Source organism: Silurus aristotelis, assembly GCF_946808225.1.
Source record: "Silurus aristotelis genome assembly, chromosome: 13".
Classification (NCBI taxonomy): Eukaryota; Metazoa; Chordata; class Actinopteri; order Siluriformes; family Siluridae; genus Silurus; species Silurus aristotelis.
The window spans coordinates 8,325,214-8,348,618 of record NC_139586.1 but is presented as its reverse complement, the minus strand read 5'-3'; the positions used below and the strand labels follow the sequence as shown (position 1 = coordinate 8,348,618).

Here is a 23,405-nt window from a genome sequence, read left to right as displayed (position 1 = left end):
GCCATTCAGATTCGTCCCTTGATTCGTTCATCAGTATCACGTGCACAATAGCGTGCGCTAAGCGTCAAAATGGCGGCGCCCATGAAATTCGTTTGCCTTGATCCGTTTTCACCCGATTTTCATCCCTTGCAGGCGATCGTCAGTAAGTTGCAGTTAACAGAGATGTTTTCTAACTGTGTCGAAACCTCATGCGCGCTGTTATTATCCTGGCAGGTAACTCAGCCACTGTCAAAGTCGACAGTTTTAGTTTGCGCCCACGTAACTGCTAAGGAGCTTCCTGAATGCGCTCTCCATAACAGCAGCAGCACTCTGGCAGTGTATGTGTCGAGAACTTTCCTAAGTCATTACAGTGTTCAGGAAGATAGCTCAGGATTTGCGCGCATCATACAGCTTCTGCCTTTGGAAAAGATAGTCATTGGTGCTCGCACGAAGCAGAGTTTCAAATGGGCATCTTCAGAAGATTTCTCCAGTTTTCTGTTGGTTTTGGCATCATGTCCTGGACAAACTTTGTTGGTAAGGAGAGGTGACACTCTGATTTTACCACACCATCCGCTGCTTGGTGATAACGCCATGCAGGTGCGTCAATACCTCTCTGATTTAATCGTGTTGGATTGCACACCACTTACCCAGGGTATGATCACTGTAAACACTACTGTTGTAGTCTCTGATTGCAGAGACCTTTTGCAAGGCTATTGTGCTTTAGACTTTGCTGATTGCTGCAGCATAATCCACAGGCCGTCCAGTGGGTCCTTGTTTGTCTCTGATTTTGCTCACTATGCAAACAATCTTGGCCCCGGGAGCTCCTTACTGAGCAACCGACTTTTGTTCAGCTCTGGCTTTACAGAAGTCCTTCAAGCCCTCGAGTGCAGGCTGGATGTGCACGTCACATGTGACAGTGCCAAGCTTTACAAGCTGTCAAACCTGGCAAAGAAAATCGGAAAGAACATGGAGGTGGACATGGACAGCTCTATTTTTGTGAGCAAAAACCTGTTGTTAAAACTTGGGTTGTTTAACTGTGAGTGGGTCATGGCAGCATTAGGAAAAGTAAAGAGATGTTCAGGAGCAGAAGGCCCGCAAAGCCCTCCAGAAAACAAAAGTGCCACAAAGTCTATAGCTAAGCCTAAAGGAGATGTTCAGCTGGCTAAAATTGTGGCTTTTATTAAGTCTCCAGAAATGGATGTTGGTGATAGTGCAGGTTTTATCTCACCTGTTTTGTGGTTTAACTTGTCCAATGGAGAAGCAACACCTATTGGAAGTAAATGTCTCAAAATCAAGGTGAGTAATTACATATTTTGATAAATAACTAATAAGTAAGATGTTAATTATTAAGTGTGATGATTTTTCCCCCAGAGATGGAACAAGCCAGGACACAAACTGTCAGCAAGCATATGTTGTTCTGCTGCACCTCTATATGCCAAAGAACTACATATTGAAGCAGTTATTACTGCAGATTATGTCACCCATTTGCCCTTTAACAATGTTCTGTTTCAGCACTTTAACACACCTCGGTAGGTCTGATGACTTTTTGTCTGTTAACTAAAGTGTTTACAATCTAGTGTAAATCTTTGCTATTTCCTTTGTAACCTTTTTGTTATTTTTATTTATTTATTTTATTATTATTTTTTTGTCCGACATTATTATAAGACTTGTCCGACAAGGAAGCATACTGGCCATTCGTTCCCAAGGCCATCCTGATTTTATGGAACACGGCTCTGATGGAATCACAAGGTGTGATTTAAATTTTCATAGTTTGCTTTTTAGCTTCACTGATCAGAAGTCATTTCTTTGCTGTACCCCTGTATACGTTTTTTTCCTTTAACCGCATGGGTTTTCTACAGATGGCCAGTCTTGTATTTTAAAGTGAAGCAGGTGTCTGGCTTTTCTGTGGAAGCAGAATTTGGATCATATCTTGCAGATACAGACCATACCTCTCTGTATATGGTGAGGCTGAGCTTTACTACGTCTGATCGGGGGGGGAGCAATGTACGTGTAAATATACAGTATCAGTCAAAGGTTACTCCAAATTGACTGTCTCATAGGATCTTATTTGGACAGGATTAGTTTTTTCATTGTAATAACTGTTATACAATTAATACTATTGTCATATAATTACACTGGATTTATTGATTGTTATGATTCAATCATTACACATACACAACATATTCATTTTAATACAGCTTCCCATGCTTAAAGTTTAGACTATCCCTGTAGTCTAAAATATACTAAACACAACTTTTAATTCATACACAATGCCCTGGAAATAGATTTTTCTTAGATTCAGATTGTGTATATTGTAACGTTTTTTGTAAAATACTTTCATGATCAAAAATCTAACTTTTCCTTGCCTATGATCTTAAATTCTTTCAGATTTAATACTATATGAACCTTTACACTTTAAGTAAAATGAACCCTTTTGTAAATCATTTTTGTTCAGAGAGGTTCCACTAATAGTCTTGCACCGTGCTCAATGTCTGAGGCAGCTTCATTGTTCTGGACGAGTCTCTTGCCTCCAGGACTCTCCGGCATTGTTGAGAACATGGTCTCCATTATCCAGCCACACATCACTGAAAAGTCTGCATTCTTTTACAGTATATTTATTAAAAATTATTTTAAAAATGACTTTTTAATTTTAGTTACTCTTTGGCTTCTTCTTTGCATGTGAAAGGTGTGCAAATTTGAGGCGAGCCTGCTCTGTTCTCCTCATGGGTCCAGATGGATGTGGGAAGGTCACAGCAATCAAGGCTGTTTGTCGGAGGCTTCATCTACACCTGCTGAAGGTCTTAACTCCTTTAGAATAAAAAAAAATATTAATAATAATTCATGGTTTTGAAAACTATTAGACTACAAGAAATAGCCATTTTTAAGAATATGTAATGGTCTGCACCTATTGCAGTTTGTTCAGTTGAGTGATAAGCAAAACTAACCTTTTCTTTTTAATTCAGCATTAAAAATCTTTGATAGGCATGCAAATAACCCACTGTGACAAGTCAATTAATGTGCAATTTCGGAAACAAGTCTTCTGAACCTCATGCTGTCAATCTGATTGTAAGGCTACCAGCTGGAGGCATTTCATTTTCACACATGCTACTATGTGATTTGGAATAATGCATATAGCTTTCTAGATAGCACCAGAGATAAATCTAATTGTGTAATTAAATATGCAGGTCCTGCAGCAAATAAATTCCAATTTAGATTTTCAAATGCGCAATGTACTTTTCCAGCAATACTCCACCTGCTCTTCTAGTTTCTTACCCTCTTTTCTCTGAGGACAGCTTTAAAAACAGCCATATCAATATCAAACCCATATCAGTACAACTAAATTTTTTTATCAATTTTCTTAAAAGCAAGTTTAAAACACTTACAAGTTGATTGGATGATCTTCAAATTCAAATTGTATTTGTCACATACACATTCATACATATAGTATAACATAGTGAAATGCTTTTAATGACTGTCCAACTTGTAAACATGAAAGAAATACAATATAAGATCAAAATAATTAAAGAGTAAAGCAACGTAAAAAAATAAAATAAGTACAAAAGTATATTAAAATATAATCTGAAGTATGAACAATTATTTGTTCGTACTATTTGAAATTATTACAGTATATATATATATATATATATATATATATATATATATATATATATATATATATATATATATACACACACACACACTCTAGCACACTCTATCCTCTATCTTAGAGGATATTTCTACTTAATCTGACTTTAAAAATTGTTATTGCCCTTAATTGAAAAGGTAATTAAATAATAAATATTTGAAAATACAGCTAGTTCAACCTTCCTCAGTAAACCAGTTTTCTGGGCTGTATTGGATTATACTGAAAGATGATTTATGGTGCTTACCTGTCACACGATTACATATGTATTTGTGAACCCTCTCGTTTATCGAAAAATAAATAAAAACACAATAGGTTTCATCATAAAATATAAATTATAAAATATATAATTCAAATAGAGGCAATGCAAGTGAGATTCAGTTCCATTAATGACTCTGTTGCCAAGCAGCATGCTTTTTAAACTAAAGAGTAAGCTTAACTTTGTTTTTCTTTTTTTGTTTTCTTTTTTCTTTTTACAGGTGGACTGTGTGACCCTATGTGGAGACACTGCAGCTGCCTGTGAGTCCAAAATGAAGGCTGCCTTCCACAAAGCTGGGTTCCATCACCCTTGTGTGCTTCTGCTGAGGGACCTGCAGTTACTCTGCCAGCGTCGAGACAGTACTGAAACAGACTCCAGAGTAGCCTCTGCACTTTGTCAGCTTGTAGCTGATGCCCACTCAAGGTAAATTAACATGCAAATACGTGACATTTTTGGAAGACTTAAACTTTTACTCTAAACTCGGACAGAACACACATGATTATTTTACTGGCAGAACCAATTTGTGGATGTAGAAACCATTGGTACTGTAAATAAAAACTTTCTTTTTGCAGCATAATTGTGGTTGCCTGTGTGCATAGCCAGAGGGATTTGTCCTTGGATATTATGCCAGCATTTGTGCACCAGGTGGTGATCGAGAGTCCCACAGAGGAGCAGAGGTTTGCCATGCTAGCCAGCCTCAGCCAAGACCTCCCTCTAGGGAAAGACATCAATTTGACCAAGATTGCTAAACAGACAGCGGTGAGGTAATCTTAGGTTAGCCTAAGAATAATACTTTAACCTTGCCTATTAAATGAGGCAATATGTAAACATATTAGGTTCAGGATTGATGTCTTTGCAGCCTCATTGAATATCTGGTTTACTCAATAGGGTTTTATTTTGGGAGATATATGTGCTTTACTCATCGCTGCTGGAAAAGCAGCTTATCGGCGCCTGCTAAAAACTTAGTGAGTTGTTTGTGTGTATATGTATTGGAATTAAAATTTATGATCGAAGGTCGAGACATTCTGTTTATGTTAAAATCTTTCTGGATTGTTGTGTAGTTATCCTCATAAGGCCGGTGCAAAGGAAGAGCAGGACCTGTGTGTGTTTGGTGTGACCATTATAGGAGACGACTTCTCCACCGCACTGGAGGATCTGCAGGAGGCCCACTCAAAGGCAATTGGCGCTCCAAAGGTTGGCCTCATTTAAAGCAATATTGACAGAAGCACGAGATGATTTTTGGTATTATTATTATTATTATTATTATTATTATTATTATTATTATTATTATTACAATTCAAGTATATTCCACAATGAATTGTTTCACTACACAGACAGTAATAGTAATAGCTTTTCTGGGCAAAATATAAATGTTCTGCTGAAATGTTGCATTTGCCGATGCTACACATTACCGTAATTTCCGGACTATAAAGCGCATCCATATATAAGCCGCACCCACTGAATTTTACAAATATTTGTATTTTTAACATGAATATGCCGCACCTGTCTATAAGCCACAAGTGTCTACACTAATGTATTTTACACAGGCTTTAACGAAAGACACATTACACACGGTGTAACGGGTGAAATATGTTGCGCTTCCTTTAGGAGCATAGCGGTATTTTGGGAATAGCATGCCGTCACATTTTTCCGCTATTACTGCATGTGTGGAGACAGAGGATTATGTCCTTATTATTTTCTGATGCTCATTTCTAACTTTCTTTGACTAACCCGTAACGCTGTTGCCAAGAAAAATAAAAAAGCACGAGTTTTGGAAACCTGTCTGTGCTTATATGATTTCTGTTGGAACTGGAGAAGCTATCTCTGACTGAAGCTCTCCCTTCACCCTGACTCAATGCGTTACAGCGGCTTGTATCTAAACAGTAGCCGACCAAGTAAGTCATTGTTCACTGTCTTCCTCCTTCCTATCACAACTATTTCTCTCTCTTTATCTTTTGGCATCGTTGTGTGTTTAAAAATCACCCAATGAAAGTTTTTTCTCCCGAAGTCGTGCAGCTCAGAACACAGGTGAAGTGCGGTTTTTCGATTCCGTTCGGAATTTTCCTTGGTCTAATGTTATAGGGTTCAGTTTTTTGGCTTGAAGTTTGTGAAACCGGGAAAAACTCAGGAAAATTTCATAAATTAGCCGCTTCATTGTTTAAGCCGCGGGGTTCAAAACGTGGGAAAAAAGTAGCGGCTTATAGTCCGAAAAATACGGTACTTTTATACCACAGCTAATGCAAAGTGATTATTCATAGAACAGCACATTTAGTTGCATTTTATACTGTTATACCTTGAAAAGCAAGTTAATAATGCTATTAATACTCTCTTTATTTATTATGAATAATTAGTGTCCCTTTTGTAAATTTTTAGATTCCATCAGTGAAATGGCAGGATGTAGGCGGTTTGCAGCATATCAAGAAGGAGATTCTGGACACCGTTCAGCTCCCTTTGGAGCATCCAGAGCTGCTCTCACTGGGCCTGAGGCGCTCTGGCCTGCTGCTCTATGGTCCTCCAGGCACTGGCAAGACACTGCTGGCCAAAGCTGTGGCCACTGAGTGCTCAATGACTTTCCTCAGGTGTGTATGCATTAGACTTCTCTGTCTCATTATTATTTTGCATTTAGCGTTTTTCTTTTTTTTTTTTTTTTTTTTTTTTTTTTTTTTTTAAACTTCAGGGTTTCATTTAACCCAGTTGCTTTTGATTCTAGTGTCAAAGGTCCAGAGCTCATTAACATGTATGTTGGTCAGAGTGAGGAAAACATCAGAGAGGGTGAGATTAAATTGCAAATGTTTTCTGACTACCTTCATTAAGCATGATTAGATGTACAGTTTATCATATTTAATAATTTTTGTAAAATTTGTAAACTGATCCTTTTATTTAGATGGTTGAGCGAGTTGTTTTTGTTTAATTTCTGACTTTATTTAGATTTTTCTAGCTTTTTCTTATCTTGAAAGGGAAATTGTATATAGTTTTAACAGAAGAATTGAAAGTTGGAATATAAGAGAACAAGAACGTGTTTGTAATTTTGTTTGTTTAATCTCAAGTGAGTGAGTGATTTTACTTTGTGTCTCACATGATGCCAACTATTAAGAGAATCATTAATCATGGATTAAAAGTATTTCCCCCTTCAATGTCTAAGTGTTTTGCAAAGCTAGGACTGCAGCTCCTTCTATTATCTTCTTTGATGAGTTGGACTCATTAGCTCCTAAACGAGGCCGAAGCGGAGACTCGGGAGGAGTTATGGACAGGTCCGTTTCATAAAGCATCACACTAATGCACCAAACAAAACTCTGTGCAAAGCATTTACAATACCAATAACTAGATTCAATGTTTTATATTCATACGGCTTAATAAAGCAGGATTGGCCAGGATTAATTAAAATGTTATTAAAAGATTAAAAGTTTAATGAATGCTTTGCTCAGAAACTTTGCTCACATGATAAGAACAAGGTTGTTGAAGGTAATTGGATATGAGCTCATTCATTTCTATGGAAATCTGTGATCTGTGTACCCAGAGGGCTGAAATGCAGAGGTGACACATCCTTCATTTAAGTAGAAGTACAGATACACATGTTCCCCATTTTAAAATACTCTGGTGAAAGTTAAAGCACTATATATACTTTTTTACTCAAGTTACAGTAAAGATGTTTGGGCTACTTGTACTTAATTAAAAAGTAGCCATTACTACTACCTGTTTTAGTGTCACACCGGGAACTGGACGTCACGTCATATTAATATTAGGGCTCTCAATCAATTAAAATATTTAATTACAACTTAATCACACATTTTTTATCTGTTCTAAATATTCCATATATTAATACTTCATGTTTTTAATACTCTAAGCAACATGGACATAGAGAAATATGGATGCTTTATGCAAATGTATGTTTATTATTAGTAAAACCGAACTTAACATAGAGCATAAAGACAAAACATTTTTGTAACTGTTTTAAAGTAATTATGGTGGTTTACATAAATCATAAGGACACCAAATGGAACCTTTGCTATGTTTCCACACGGACAGGTAATGAGCTGATACCAGAGCAACTGTACCTCTTCTAACTTTCATACCAATAACATAATCAGAGGATATTTGTATTCGATTTGAACTGGTTTGAACATTTTAAGCTTTCTATACATGTATTTATTATGTCTATGAGGCAAATATACACTGAGATTTAGGTTGTTTTATTTATGTGTTTGTAAAGGGAGATGACATGGCAGAGTGCAAGTCTGTTTACTTTATTTTACAAAAGCACTGCGCTTTGTTATTCTAATTGTATACAAATAAAATTAGACATTTTACAGATTCGAATGATGTATTGCTCTTATCTGAAAGATCCAAAATAACAGTAATTTAAGTTAGTTTTGCCATTATGAGGAAAAAAAACCCACAAAACGCCCCGGCGTATATGTCGCTCCCCAGAGGGTTAATTGTGTGAATCACAAATAAAACTAATATTTACTGATTAAAAATATTTTTTTCTGTGGAGTTTTTTATTTAGTTTATATCTAAGTAAAGAAACAATGTCGTTTATACATTTATGTTGTGCTGGATGTTTTATATTCGCCGAAAGAAAGAATATATATATATATATATATATATATATATATATATATATATATATATATATATATATATATATACTTAGAAATCATAGAGGGGTCTGAAATTGTCATCGTAGGTGCATGTCCACTGTGAGAGACATAATCTAAAAAAAATAATCCAGAAATCACAATGTATGATTTTTTAACTATTTATTTGTATGCTACAGCTGCAAATAAGTATTTGAACACCTGAGAAAGTCAATGTTAATATTTTGTACAGTAGCCTTTGTTTGCAATTACAGAGGTCAAACGTTTCCTGTAGTTTTTCACCAGGTTTGCACACACTGCAGGAGGGATTTTGGCCCACTCCTCCACACAGATCTTCTCTAGATCAGTCAGGTTTCTGGCCTGTCGCTGAGAAACACGGAGTTTGAGCTCTCTCCAAAGATTCTTTATTGGGTTTAGGTCTGGAGACTGGCTAGGCCACGCCAGAACCTTGATATGCTTCTTACAGAGCCACTCCTTGGTTATCCTGGCTGTGTGCTTCGGGTCATTGTCATGTTGGAAGACCCAGCCTCGACCCATCTTCAATGCTCTAACTGAGGGAAGGAGGTTGTTCCCCAAAATCTCGCAATACATGGCCCCGGTCATCCTCTCCTTAATACAGTGCAGTCGCCCTGTCCCATGTGCAGAAAAACACCCCCAAAGCATGATGCTACCACCCCCATGCTTCACAGTAGGGATGGTGTTCTTGTCATGGTACTCATCATTCTTCTCCTCCAAACACGTTTAGTGGAATTATGACCCAAAAGTTCTATTTTGGTCTCATCTGACCACATGACTTTCTCCCATGACTCCTCTGGATCATCCAAATGGTCATTGGCAAACTTAAGAAGTGCCTGGACATGTGCTGGTTTAAGCAGGGGAACCTTCCGTGTCATGCATGATTTCAAACCATGACGTCTTAGTGTATTACCAACCGTAACCTTGGAAACGGTGGTCCCAGCTCTTTTCAGGTCATTGACCAGCTCCTCCCATGTAGTTCTGGGCTGATTTCTCACCTTCATTCAGGATCATTGAGACCCCACGAGGTGAGATCTTGCATGGAGCCCCAGTCCGAGGGAGATTGACAGTCATGTTTAGCTTCTTCCATTTTCTAATGATTGCTCCAACAGTGGACCTTTTTTCACCAAGCTGCTTGGCAATTTCCCCGTAGCCCTTTCCAGCCTTGTGGAGGTGTACAATTTTGTCTCTAGTGTCTTTGGACAGCTCTTTGGTCTTGGCCATGTTAGTAGTTGGATTCTTACTGATTGTATGGGGTGGACAGGTGTCTTTATGCAGCTAACGACCTCAAACAGGTGCATCTAATTTAGGATAATAAATGTAGTGGAGGTGGACATTTTAAAGGCAGACTAACAGGTCTTTGAGGGTCAGAATTCTAGCTGATAGACAGGTGTTCAAATACTTATTTGCAGCTGTATCATACAAATAAATAGTTTAAAAATCATAATTTGACAATTTCAGACCCCTCCATGATTTCTAAGTGGGAGAACTTGCAAAATAGCAGCGTGTTCAAATACTTATTTTCCTCACTGTCTATCTGTCTATCTGTCTATCTATCTATCTATCTATCTATCTATCTATCTATCTATCTATCTATCTATCTATCTATCTATCTATCTATCTATCTATCTATATATATATATATATATGTGTGTGTGTGTGTGTATATATATATATAATAAATACGAAACAAATTAAAAAAGTTGCTACCTAATTAATGTGTCCCGGCTGAACATCCACCTTATAGAACCCAAGCAAAGAAAAGATGATGATCAGGAATGTCTTTGTTCTCAGTCATGATTACATCACTCACGTCCTCTGTGTCATCCATGTTAGCTATACTTCTTTTTGCTTTCTGGCCCTCATTGTGAGCTGGTGCAATGACAGGAAATAGGTTGATGGGCTGAAATCGGCACACAGTGAAAAGAAAATGTCATCAATTTAATAGATTTAAACTAAAGTAACGAGCCTGATTTGAAAATGTAAGAAGTAGAAAGTACAGATATTTGTGTAAAAATGTAATGAGTAAAAAAAGTCAGAGAAATAAATAGTGAAGTTAAGTACTGATACCAGGAAAAATCTACTTAAGTACTGTAACTAAGTATTTGTACTTATTTACTTCCCACCTCTGCTAAAATGACAAATCTTTTTTCTACTGTCTGCTGTGCTGGTAGGGTCGTGTCGCAGCTCTTAGCTGAGCTTGATGGTCTGCATTCATCTAGTGATGTCTTTGTGATTGGAGCAACCAACCGGCCAGATTTACTTGACCAGTCGCTGCTCAGGCCCGGCAGGTAAACACTAAACCAGAAGCTCCTTTAGCAGGTCTTTACACAAGTTTTCATATTTCTGATTTGTGTTCCTGGTCACATATTAAGCCTGTGCTTTATTTTTCATTCTTTTTATCCCTTTGTAGATTTGATAAATTAGTGTATGTCGGCATTAATGAAGACAAAGAATCACAGCTGCAAGTGTTGAAGGCCATATTAAGAAAGTGAGTCACACATTTCAAAAAAGCTATTTCTGGATTTAAAAAAAAATGTCAGCCTGATAAGTATACTATATACTATAAGTGGTCTACATAAATTCAATTCAATTCACATTAATTCATTTTTATTTGTATAGCGCTTTTAACAATGAACATTGTCTCAAAGCAGCTTTACACAGAAAATGTGGTGATTAAAAGTGAATATGTTCATTATTAAGTAAGTTCGTCCCTCATGACCTCATGTAGCAGACTGTTGACATTAGCTACAGTCCAATCCATCTTCAAAGCACCCGTTCTTACTTTGGAATTTCATGGAACCAACCAAGGCGTTGATGAGAAACCATCCCAAGCTGCACAGAGTGGCCTCCAATCGAAGAGAACACTATCCAGTGGCCTGGACGAAATGGGAAGATCCACGAAGGGGGGGCGGGGCAAGAACAGTGGTCACTGGAACCTTAGGAGCATGTTTAACGAGAGAGAGAGAGAGAGAGAGAGAGAGAGAGAGAGAGAGAGAGGAGGAGTGACAGGAGGAGAAGGATATGGATTATTATGTGTCTCTATTGTTGTCAAGTCAAGTCAAGTCAAGTTTATTTGTATAGCGCTTTTCACAACAGACATTGTCTCAAAGCAGCTTTACAGAAAACAACAGTGAAGGTGAATGGTGTGCGTTTGTCCCTGATGAGCAAGCCGTGGCGACAGTGGCAAGGAAAAACTCCCTTAGATGATATGAGGAAGAAACCTTGAGAGGAACCAGACTCAAAGGGGAACCCATCCTCATATGGGTGACATCAAAAGTTTGGTCATAAATCTTTCAACAATACAGAACAATTTGTGATCATCATAGATCCAGCATCTGCTTCTCCATGCCAGGGCCTTTAAACACTCGGCATCTACTTCTCCATGATCATCCATAGGTCCATAATCTTCACGAGGTGGGACGTGACTGGAGCTGGCCAAACCTCAGGATGCCTCGGGATGGGGAGAGAAAGAGAAGCAGTGGAGAGGAATTAGCGTAGCTGCTGTTCATGATATTAACAGCACAAGTTGATAATGTGCATGTGATCAGATGTTCTGGAGCACAAGGTTATGATGTGATGTGTGTGATGTGTGTTATGTGTAGGCTTTGCTAAAAAGATATGTTTTTAATCTACACTTAAACTGGGAGAGTGTATCTGAGCCCCGAACACTGTCAGGAAGACTATTCCAGAGTTTAGGAGCTAAATGTGAAAATGCTCTACCGCCTTTAGTGGACTTTGCTATTCTAGGAACTACTAGAAGCCCAGAGTTTTGAGATCTCAGGGAGCGTGACGGATTGTAGCGTGTTAAGAGACTGGATAGATACATGGGAGCCAAACCATTTAGTGCTTTATAAGTGAGTAGCAGTAGTTTGTAGTCTATTCGAAACTTAATAGGAAGCCAATGTAGGGACGATAAGATTGGGGTTATATGATCGTATTTTCTTGACCTAGTAAGAACTCTTGCTGCGGCATTCTGAACTAACTGAAGCTTGTTTATTAATGATGCAGGACATCCACCTAGTAATGCATTACAGTAGTCTATTCTAGAGGTCATAAACGCATGGACGAGCTTCTCTGCATCAGATATAGATAACATATTTCTTAGCTTAGAAATATTTCTAAGGTGAAAGAAGGCTGTTTTTGTAACTTGATTGATGTGATTTTTGAAAGATAAGTTGCTGTCTAAAATAACTCCCAGGTCTTTTACCGTTGAACTAGTAGTTACAGAACAACCGTCTAAATGCAGGCTGAGATGCTGGAGCTTCTGTGTACTATTTTTTGGGCCGATGAGCAAAATCTCCGTTTTATCAGAATTTAATAGCAGAAAGTTATGGGTCATCCAATCTCTTATTTCTTCAACACACTCAGTTATGCGAGCTAATTGAGCTGTATCGCCTGGTTTGGATGAAATATATAGCTGGGTATCATCAGCATAACAATGGAAGCTAATTCCATGCCTTCTAATAATATTTCCTAATGGAAGCATGTATATTGTAAAAAGCAGGGGTCCCAGAACTGACCCTTGTGGCACGCCATAATTTACTAGCATTATCCTGGATAGCTCTCCATTTAAATTTACGAAATGGTAACGATTGGACAGGTAGGATTTAAACCAGCTTAATGCCTGTCCCTGAATACCGATGTAATTCTGTAAGCGATCGAGGAGAAGATCATGATCTATAGTGTCGAACGCAGCACTAAGATCTAGTAAAACTAAAAGGGAGATGTAGCCTTGGTCTGAAGCTAAAAACAGGTCGTTAGTGATTTTAACTAGAGCAGTTTCTGTGCTATGATGGGGCCTAAAACCTGACTGAAACTCTTCAAAGATATTGTTCTCCTGCAAGTGGTTACATAGCTGGGCAGCGACAATCTTTTCTAAAATCTTAGACATAAATGGGAGATTTGAAATTGGTCTGTAATTCGATAGCGTGCTTGGATCCAGATTAGGTTTTTTAATGAGGGGCTTAATAACTGCTAACTTGAGGGATTTAGGGACATGACCTAACGATAGTGAGGAGTTAATAATATTGAGAAGAGGCTCACCAGCTGTATATAACACTTCCTTCAGTAGTTTAGTGGGAATTGGATCTAACTGACATGTTGTTGATTTAGCTTTCATAATAGCATCATACAGCTCTTCCTGTCCTATACATGTAAAACAGTGTAGTTGTGGGGTTGTAAGTACGATTGTGTCGGGAGCTGTCAGAGGTTGAACTGCCACAATTGTTTTTCGAATGTTATCTATTTTTTCAGTGAAGAAATTCATAAAGTCTTCACTACTAAACTGTGATGGAACACATTTTTCAGATCCCTGATTTGTTGTTAATTTAGCGACTGTACTGAAAAGGAACCTGGGATTGTTTTTGTTATTTTCTATGAGTTTGCTCAGGTGTTTAGCTCTAGCAGCTTTTAGCGCCTGTCTGTAGCTAAGCATACTGTCTTTATACGCAATTCTAAATACCTCCAATTTAGTTTTCCTCCATTTTCTCTCCAGATTACGTGTTGTTCTCTTTAGGGCATGCGTATGACTATTATACCAAGGTGCAGGTGCTTGTTCTCGAACCTTTTTTAACCGGATGGGGGCAACAGTGTCTAAAGTGCTAGTGAGGATAAGGTCTATGTTGTTCGCCATCTCATCAAGATGATCAGCAGTTATGGGTTTAATGTGAAACTGCGATAAATCAGGCAGGTTATTTATGAATCTGTCCTTAGTGGTTGGAATAATAGTCCTACCAAGTCGATACCGTGGTGAAACACGGTTAATCTGCTCTACCGGTAGTGTGTACAGTAGGAGATAATGGTCTGTGATGTCATCACTCTGGGGTAAAATATCTATATCAGTGACGTCTGCTCCGTGGGATATTATTAAGTCTAGTGTGTGGTTAAAACTGTGGGTTGGTCTGGTGACGTTTTGTTTAACTCCAAAAGAGTTTAGTAAATCGACAAATGATAATCCTAGGGCATCGTTTTCATCATCTACATGAATATTAAAATCTCCTACAAGCAGCACTTTATCAAAGCTGATCAAGAGGTCTGAGAGAAAACAAGCAAACTCATGAAGAAAATCAGCGTAGGGTCCTGGGGGTCTGTACACGGTGACCAGAGCGAGTTTTCTGTGCATGTCTGAAAGTGCAATTTTAAGAACGAGCACTTCAAATGATTTAAAGCTGAATCCTAATCTCTGACTAACATTAAGAGAAGCACTATAAATGGTTCCTACACCCCCCCCACGACCAGTCTGACGGGGCTCATGCTTATAAACATATCCTGACGGTGTAGACTCGTTTAGACCCATATAATCACCTGGTTTAATCCAGGTCTCAGTGAGACAGAGTGCATCGAGATTATTCTCTGTGATCATCTCATTTACAATCAGTGCTTTGGGTGCAAGTGATCTAATGTTTAAAAGACCGAACTTTAGAACTTTGTTGTGTTTGTTTATCTGGCATTTTTCAGTTTTAACTGCAATAAGATTATTTCTGGATCTTGTGTATGTAATTCTTGGTTTTACTACCCGAGGAATAGATATGGTTTCTATAAACTGGGCTGTGTGTGAACTTGTAACTATTTGGTCTGTAGTATGCGTGTTCTTATAGTTGAAGATTTCTTGATGTCTTACCAGTCAGATGGTGTGTAGTATCCTAGAGATGTTATCTGATAGCACTGCTGCTCCAACTCTGCTGGGGTGCAGGCCATCAGGGCGGAAGAACCTAGGACGCTCCCAGAAACAGTTCCAGTTATTAACAAAGAGAAGTTTATGTTCTCGACACCATGACTGTAACCATTCATTTAGTGCTAAAAGTCTACTAAACTTCTCAGCCCCTCGCTGGTAAGTGGGAAGAGGTCCTGACACAATGATCCTCGTTGTGGGTGATGTGCTGCGTACCGTCTCCACCAGGATCCTGAAGTCCCTCTTTAAGATCTCCGTTTGCCGCAGCCTGGTGTCGTTTGATCCGGCATGGAGAACAACCGCTCCGAAGTTCTCGTTCAGGATCGCGGGTACCTGCGCAGCGACATCCAGAACACGAGCACCAGGAAAACAGCGAGTGTGCACCTTACCTTTAGCTCGGGTAGCGCGGACATGCCGGACGATGGAATCTCCGAGAATAACAGTGTCGCGTTCCGTCTCGCGGAGGGGGACGAAGCGGTTCTCGGTCGAGATCTCGAAGGCCGGTGGTGGAGGTGGAGACGTCCTCGATCGGGGCTTGGCTTGTCTCTTCCGCCGCGGCCGCATCCAGGGTCCATGTTGCACCGGTGCCGGAGTTGTAGGTGCGCTGGGCCTGGGCATAGAAGCACGCGGAGTTGATGTGTTGGGAGCGTTAGGTTCAACCCGGGAGTTTACCTGGGATGAGTGCGCGTCCGCCCGGGATGTTTCCAGCGCCGCTTTCCGCTCTCGCAGCCGGTCATGCTTTACATGCAGCTCGCGAATCTGTTTCTCCAATGCCTCCATCTCCAACGCCACCGTTTGCAACTCGAACGAGTCCTCACCTGTGCTCGAATGCAGACAAACAACCGGCATAGTGCTTATCGTCACGAACAGATTTATTATACAGAGATGTGAGTGAGAGAAAATAAATATAAACAACACTAGTTATTGTCGAGTTAACTAACTACAGGCACAAGTCAGGAAGACAAAAACAATTAAGGATTATTAAAAGAGGAAAAACGGATGGATAGATAGCAAAGTTTGTTTGAAAGACGCCGAGAGAGATACAAACACGTAACTCGCGGCAAACAAGTCAAACACAGGAAGCTACGTCACAGGAAGCTACGTCAAAAAAAGTTAATGTATGAAAGTTAATGTCACTGTGCAGTTTGGACTCCGGCAAGATTCGCTATGGCAGCATAGCTAAAAGGGAGAACCAGAAGGTAACAGACATGAGGGATCTCTGGGATAAGAGACGACACACCACCGTCAACAAACCTGAGTGAAGGTGTGAAAATAAGGGGACGACAGCATACAAATATCCCAGTTTACCAAACACTCTATATACATATTCCCTCCAGATCTGCACCTTTACCTAAGAAAGGAAAAAAATCTACTGATAAAAGGCTTAACTGAATAAATAAGTTTTTAACCTCGACTTGAACACTGAGACTGTGTCTGAGTCCCGAACACTGATTGAAAGGCTGTTCCATAACTGTGGGGCTTTATAGGAGAAAGATCTGCCCCCTGCTGTAGTTTATTATTTGAGGTACCAACAAATAGCCTGCACCTTTTGATCTAAGTAGGTGTGGAGGATCATACTGGTAAAGAAGTTCACTCAGATACTGTGGTGCGAGACCGTTAAGCGCTTTATACGTCAGTAGTAGTATTTTATAATAAATGCAAGATTTGCTGGGGAGCCAGTGTAGACTAATTAAAACAGGGGTGATGTGGTCATATTGTCTAGATATTGTCTATGTTAGGACTCTTGCTGCTGCATTCTGAACTAACTAAACTTTCTTTTGGCTTCTCCCATTAGGGGTCGCCACAGCGGATCATCCGTATTCATGATCCGCATGTTTGATTTGGCACATGTTTTTAGGCTGGATGCCCTTCCTAACGCAACCCTTCCCATTTATCCGGGCTTGGGACCGGCACTAAGAGTGCACTGGCTTGTGCAACTCTAATGGCTGGGGTTGGTTCCCTGACCAGTAAAGACAGCAAAAGCATGAAGTAGTTTTTCTGCATCCTGTAACGACATCATATTTAGCATTTTAGCAATATTTCTAAGGTAAAAGAAGGCAATCCTGGTAATATTTTTCATGTGAGACTCAAAGGAAAGACTAGGGTTTATAATAACACCAAGGTCTTTGACAGTTGTACACGCTGAAACAGAAACACCATCCAGAGATGCTACATAATCGGAAAGGTTGCTTCTACCTGCATGTGGTCCTAGTAAAAGTACTTCCGTCTTATCTGAGTTGAGCAGAAGAAAGTTATTAAGCATCCACTGTCTAATGTCCTTTACACACTCCTCAACATTGTTAAGCTGATCTCTCTCATCTGGCTTTGCTAAAATTTACAGCTGTGTATCATCAGCATAGCAGTGGAAGCAAATACCATGTTTATGTATAATTTCCCCCAGAGGCAGCATATATGAAGAGAAAAGCAGTGGGCCTAAGACAGATCCTTGCGGAACATCAATCTTTACCTCAGAGAGTGTGGAGAATTCACTATTTACATCAACAAACTGATAGCGATCAGTCAAATAAGACCTGAGCCAAGGGAGAGCTGTTCCCTTTATTACAACAATGTTCTCAAGTCTAGCAAGCAGTATAGTGTGATTAATTGTGTCAAAAGCTGCACTAAGTTCGAGCAAAACAAATAGAGACAAAGCCCTGATCAGAGGCCAATAGCAGGAAATTTACCACCTTAACTAGTGCCGTCTCTGTGCTATGATGAGGCCTAAATCCTGACTGATACATTTAAAAAATTTTATTCATAAGTAGATGTGAGCATAACTGCTGTGCTACAACCTTTTCTAAAATTTTCTTTGGATATAAAGGGGAGATTTGATATTGGTCTGTAGTTGGACAGCTAAAATGAGTCAAGTTCAGGTTTCTTAATTAGGGGGATGATAACTGCCAGTTTGAAGGATTTAGGTACATAACCAGTGCTAATGGAAGAGTTTATTATTTTTTAAAACGGTTCATTTACCTCTGGAATTATCTGTTTTGAAGAAACTTGTAGGCAAGGGATTAAGAATGCAGGTTAATGAAATTAATGAAATTAAGTCAATCTCATGAATAGGAGTGAAGCTTTGTCAAATTTGTTATAATTACACTGCTGTCTACAGGGTTACTTGTAAAATAATTTAGATTTTAATCGTCTGGATTTCTTGCCTGATGTTTTCAACTTTATTATTAAAAAAGTTTTACTTTTTAAAAAAATCATTACTACCTAATGATGGTGTGCATGTTAGTGCAGTGCTTTAATTTCCTGTTAATTTTGCTACCGTGCTAAATAAAAATCTAGGATTATGCTTGTTATTTTCTATGAGGGTGGAGAAATATCAGCAACACTGACTGGGGCGTCTTGAGCCCGTACCTCAAATTTTTGCTCGCGTAACAAAGCAAAAAATCGAAAGATTGACCGCTTGTATCTCAAAAAACTCGTATGTTAGGGCACTCGTATGTCGAGGTACCACTGTACTGTTAATTTTGTTTGAGGCCATTTACGTTCTAATTTCCGAGTGGTCTGTTTTAAGGTGCATGTATGATCATTATACCACTGTGCTAATTTTTTCTCCCTGATCATAACGTAACGTTGACTCTAGGTATTAAGTGGCCTGGTCGAGCTCTGCGGGGTCAGACGGAGATCTATTTAATATCGTAATTTCTGGAAGATTATTGATAAAAACGCGCTGCTGTGGCTGACGTGAATGTACGTTTAACACAGTAACGTGGTGAGGTACTAATGCAATGACAGGCAGATTTTAAAAGAGATGAGATAATGGTCTGAAATAGCTTCAGACTGTGGAATTATGACTAAATTTTATTTATTTTTAATCCAAATGTTAACAACAAATCAAGAGTGTGTCCACCACTATTAGTGGGTCCTATAACATTCTGATTAATTCCAACTGAATCTAGAATGGACACAACTGCTGCTCTTAACGAGTCTTCCTTATTATCAAAATGAATATTAATGTCACCAACAATTATTGCTTAGTCTAAAGCATTAACTAAATTTGTGATGAAATCTGCAAATTCTATGAGAAAATTAGAGTAGGGCCCTGGGGTTCTATAAATAATAATTAATGAAATTGATTGACTGGACCTGCTTTTGGACACTGAATATTTTATGTTGGTGTAAAGAACTTTAAATGTTTTACATTTGTGTTTAGTCTTTTGTGTGACTAGATATTATTATAAATAGCTGCGACTCCACCTCCTCTGCTATTTAGACAGGGTTGGTGTATGTAGCCTAAATAAGTAAGGTTTAAGTTATTTATGTCATTGGAGTAAGGTTTAATAGGATTATAAGGCAATTATGACAGGGTGACGTGATGTGGGCTGACACAAATCGGTCACTTATCAACTTAAAGTTGGTTGGTTTCTAACAACAGCACATTTGATAATGTTGTATTCCTTTTATATGTTTTATAATTTACCAGTGATTAGTTTTTTATTCATTAAAAAATGATAACGCACATCCAAAAACAAGTTACTGCTTCAATTTTCTAATGGAGTCTGGAACCTTGCATGGTAATAAAAAAAGAAAACACAAGATCCTGCTACAAAGTTTAATAAATAAACATTAGCTTTTTTGAGAATGCAGTTTGCCTTACAGATGGTCAGCAGGTAGCACTGGATGGAGAAACATTTCGGAAGATGGACAGTCCAATTCCTCAACCAAATTGTAATAGTGCAGTTTTATGTAAAATAACACACAAAATGTCTGATTATTCATGATATTGTTTAGTTTGTGAACTAGTTTAGTTTGTGAATAGTTCACCATCTCGGAGCATGACGTGAGGAGGGCATTTAAGAGAGTGAATACCAGGAAGGCAGCAGGACCAGATGGCATCACAGGTCAGGTTCTGAAAGACTGCGCTGACCAGCTAGTGTTCACTGAGATTCAACCTCTCACTGGAACAGTCTGTTGTCCCCTCATGTTTCAAACAGTCCACCATTGTTCCTGTCTTGAAGAAACCCCAGCACGCCTGCCTTAACGACTATCGCCCTGTAGCCTTGACCCCAGTAGTGATGAAGTGCTTTGAGAGACTGGTCAGAGACTTCATCACTGCCTCACTACCAGACACACTGGACCCATTACAGTTCGCGTACTGTCAGAATCGTTTTACTGAGGACGCCATTGTTTATCTCCTCCACACAACGATGAGCCACCTGGACCACAGAAATGGGAATTATACAAAGATGCTGTTTGTGGACTACAGTTCAGCATTTAACACCATAACTCACCTCTAAGTTGGAGGTCCTGGGCTCAGCCTGCCGCTGTGCCAATGGATCTCTAACTTCCTGACAGACAGACCACAAGCCGTGCATTTGGGAAAACACACCTCATCCACCCTCACCCTCAGCACTGGAGCTCCCCAGGGTTGTGTTCTGAGCCCCCTGTTGTACTCATTGTACACATATGACTGTGTGGCCACTTCCAACTCCACCACTATCAAGTTTGCTGACAACACTGTTGTGGTGGGCCTGATCTCCAACAACGACGAGACGGCCTACCTACAGGACGTTAAAAACCTGGAGAGATGGTGCCAGGAGAACAACCTTCTCCTGAACGTCAGCAAGACTAAGGACTAAGGATAGTGGACTTCAGCACGAAGCAGGAGCGGTCATACCAACCGCTAAACATCAACGGGACCCCAGTGGAGAGAGTGGACAGTTTTCCGGTACCTAGGTGTTCACATCTTGGTCCTTTCACACCAACACCCTGGTGAAGAAAGCCTGGCAGCAGCTGTACCATCTGAGAAGCTTAAGGAACTTTAAACTACCCTCAGGTGCTTAAGACTTTTACACTTGCACCATTGAGAGCGTTCTGACGGGTAGCATCACTTCCTGGTTCGGGAACAGCACTATGCAGGACAGGCGAGCCCTCCAGAGGGTGGTGCGTTCAGCTAAACGTACCATCCACACCGAGCTCCCTGACCTGCAGGACATCTACAGCATGTGGTGCTGGACCAGAGCCAGGAAGATTATGAAGGACCTCAGCCATCCCAACAATGGACTCGTTTCTTTGTTGCGTTCAAGGACACGCTTCCGCTCCCTGAAAACGAACACAGAGAGAATGACCTTCTTCCCGCAGGCCATTTGGAGTTTAAACCAGGAAACACCCAGGATCTAAAAACTGTCTCACTCTCTCCATCATCACACTTTTTCTCTGCACATATTTCTCTTTTCGCACTACGACACTTTAAACTCTGGACTCGGACAGCACAGAGCACTTTATATTTTATACCACACCATACCGCACACAGACACTTTAAGGACAATCACATAAACCACCTTAAATTGTTTACTGATTTACTGTTTACTGCCACAAGCATATTTTGTATATACACATTTTTTTTCTCATATATATATATATATATCTCTATATATTCTTATATTTTATATAGTTTTATACATTATATATCTGCCTATTTTTTCTTTGTTTTTTTTTTCTCCCCATCTTATTCCCTCATGCCGGACTGTCGTAAAAAGCATTTCACTGCATGTCATACCCTGTATGTATGTGACAAATAAAATTTGATTTAATTTGATTTGATTTGAATGCTGATTGTGTGTGGTTGCATCATTCTCAGGTTTAAGGTGGATCCTGGTGTCAGCTTGTCAGAAATAGTGGAGCGCTTACCACTTCAGGTCACTGGAGCTGATCTATATGCACTCTGCTCCGATGCCATGATGTCTGCTATTAAGAGGAAGATTTTGCATATCACTGAAGGTTCTATGTTAATTATTGAATTTTTTGTGTTGCTTTACAAATTCTTTTCTCCATATTAACTGAAACATTACAGTAGACACATACTTTTTTTTTTTACCTGCACCGCATATATTTTTTCCCCTCAATTTTCAAATATGTTCTCTCTCTTATCACCTCCTAGGTCTGGAGACAGAGGTTGCTACGCTTACGCTGTGTGCAGAGGACTTCAGACAGGCTCTGGACATTCTGCATCCTTCTGTGTCTGAGGAGGAGCTTCACAAATACAAAGTCATTCAGCAGAAACTCACTGCAAAATAATATAATCACAACCACATCAATAACACCACTATGCATGGTTCTATGCAGATCTAGTCCCCTATATCGTGTAATGAAATCTTTCTTTAAAGTTTCACCACAGTGCAACTTTTATTTATATACATTCTACGGTTTGGTTTTAAGGTTCCTTCTGTCAGTTAATTTTATAAGGAATGGCCTGGGAGAACCCATCACATACTGTCATTTTGCCATTATATATATATATATATATATATATATATATATATATATATATATTTCTGAAAACTACAGGCTAAACGTTATTGTTTCTCTTTCCGAGAAAGGGGAAAATAAAATCTGATTACCTAAAAAGGTTTAATTCTGAAACCTGTAATCTGACAAGAAATTGAATTAATTGTTTATGTATAATTCATTATAATGTGCTGTAAAAATAGCACTTACCTAGCTAATCTGTAGGCATACTGAAATGTTTACCACTTTGTTTGATAAAAACCTTACATAAATCCTCCAACATTCATTTATTTAAAAAAAAATATTTATACATTGCATAAATGTTACACTGTAAGGGGTCAATAGTTATCAAGTTGTCTCATGGTCTCTGGTCATTCCTGATTAAAAAATAAACAAATAAATTCCAAAAGCATTTAGCTTTCAAAAATATATCCTGTTGCATTAGTACAGTTGATGGCATGCAAGCCTAATGACCTAATATAGTTTTTGAAAGAAAAGAAAAAACAATATTAACACCATATTGCATTATGAAACAAACAAACAAAGTCAGGCTTGGATAAAAAAATGTATTACACTTTATAATATGTGGCAATGTAATTTATAACATAATTGACTTAATTTGCTATGCAAATGATATTTATGACTCAGGATATGCTGAACAATAACAACAATTAAAACCTTTTGTTTCCTCTTTTGTTTTCATGAAGTTTTTGAACTTTTTGGTCCATTGTCATCATATCACAACACATTCTAACAAGACAGAAATAGAACAGCTTAACTATGGAAGAGCTATAAAACATCATCTTTAGCCTCTCACTCATCAGTTTCACTGCCTGCTGAACATCAGGAGCCATAGTTTAAAAACATGCGGCTTTATGCACCTCAGGGGCAACACACTGGTTTTCTCCCAGCTATCACTGACCTTACACAATTATCCAGGTAATTATTCCACCTTCACTAGAATTACTTATAAATTTACATTACTTAAACTTTTTTATAATT

The 23,405-nt window shown here is 38.9% G+C and overlaps 1 protein-coding gene across 2 annotated transcripts; it reads left to right on the top strand.

Annotated features, from left to right (window-relative positions):
* Window positions 1–23,094, top strand: pex6 (peroxisomal biogenesis factor 6). 2 transcript variants are annotated; one of them, XM_083558297.1, is made up of 17 exons: window positions 3–1,275; window positions 1,351–1,508; window positions 1,645–1,728; window positions 1,839–1,941; window positions 2,435–2,571; window positions 2,666–2,777; window positions 4,102–4,304; window positions 4,454–4,640; window positions 4,770–4,846; window positions 4,943–5,075; window positions 6,255–6,460; window positions 6,592–6,653; window positions 7,024–7,132; window positions 10,669–10,785; window positions 10,908–10,985; window positions 21,757–21,896; window positions 22,057–23,094. In XM_083558297.1, the coding sequence occupies exons 1-17, from the start codon at window positions 70–72 to the stop codon at window positions 22,191–22,193; spliced, it is 3,249 nt and encodes a 1,082-aa protein (XP_083414423.1). In that variant the 5' UTR covers window positions 3–69; the 3' UTR covers window positions 22,194–23,094. The 2 variants fall into 2 exon arrangements, with proteins under 2 accessions (XP_083414424.1, XP_083414423.1); XM_083558298.1 differs by lacking the exon at window positions 10,908–10,985 and having other exon boundaries at window positions 1–1,275.
* The last annotated feature ends 311 nt before the right edge of the window (window positions 23,095–23,405 follow it).

What these genes read in the sequence shown, in the direction of transcription:
- pex6 (XM_083558297.1), top strand. Translation starts at nt 70, where the DNA reads ATGGCGGCGCCCATGAAATTCGTTTGCCTTGATCCGTTTTCACCCGAT. An exon ending in GTAAATGTCTCAAAATCAAG is followed by an intron (nt 1,276 to 1,350) that starts GTGAGTAATTAC and finishes TTTTTCCCCCAG; the next exon opens with AGATGGAACAAGCCAGGACA. An exon ending in AGGCAATTGGCGCTCCAAAG is followed by an intron (nt 5,076 to 6,254) that starts GTTGGCCTCATT and finishes GTAAATTTTTAG; the next exon opens with ATTCCATCAGTGAAATGGCA.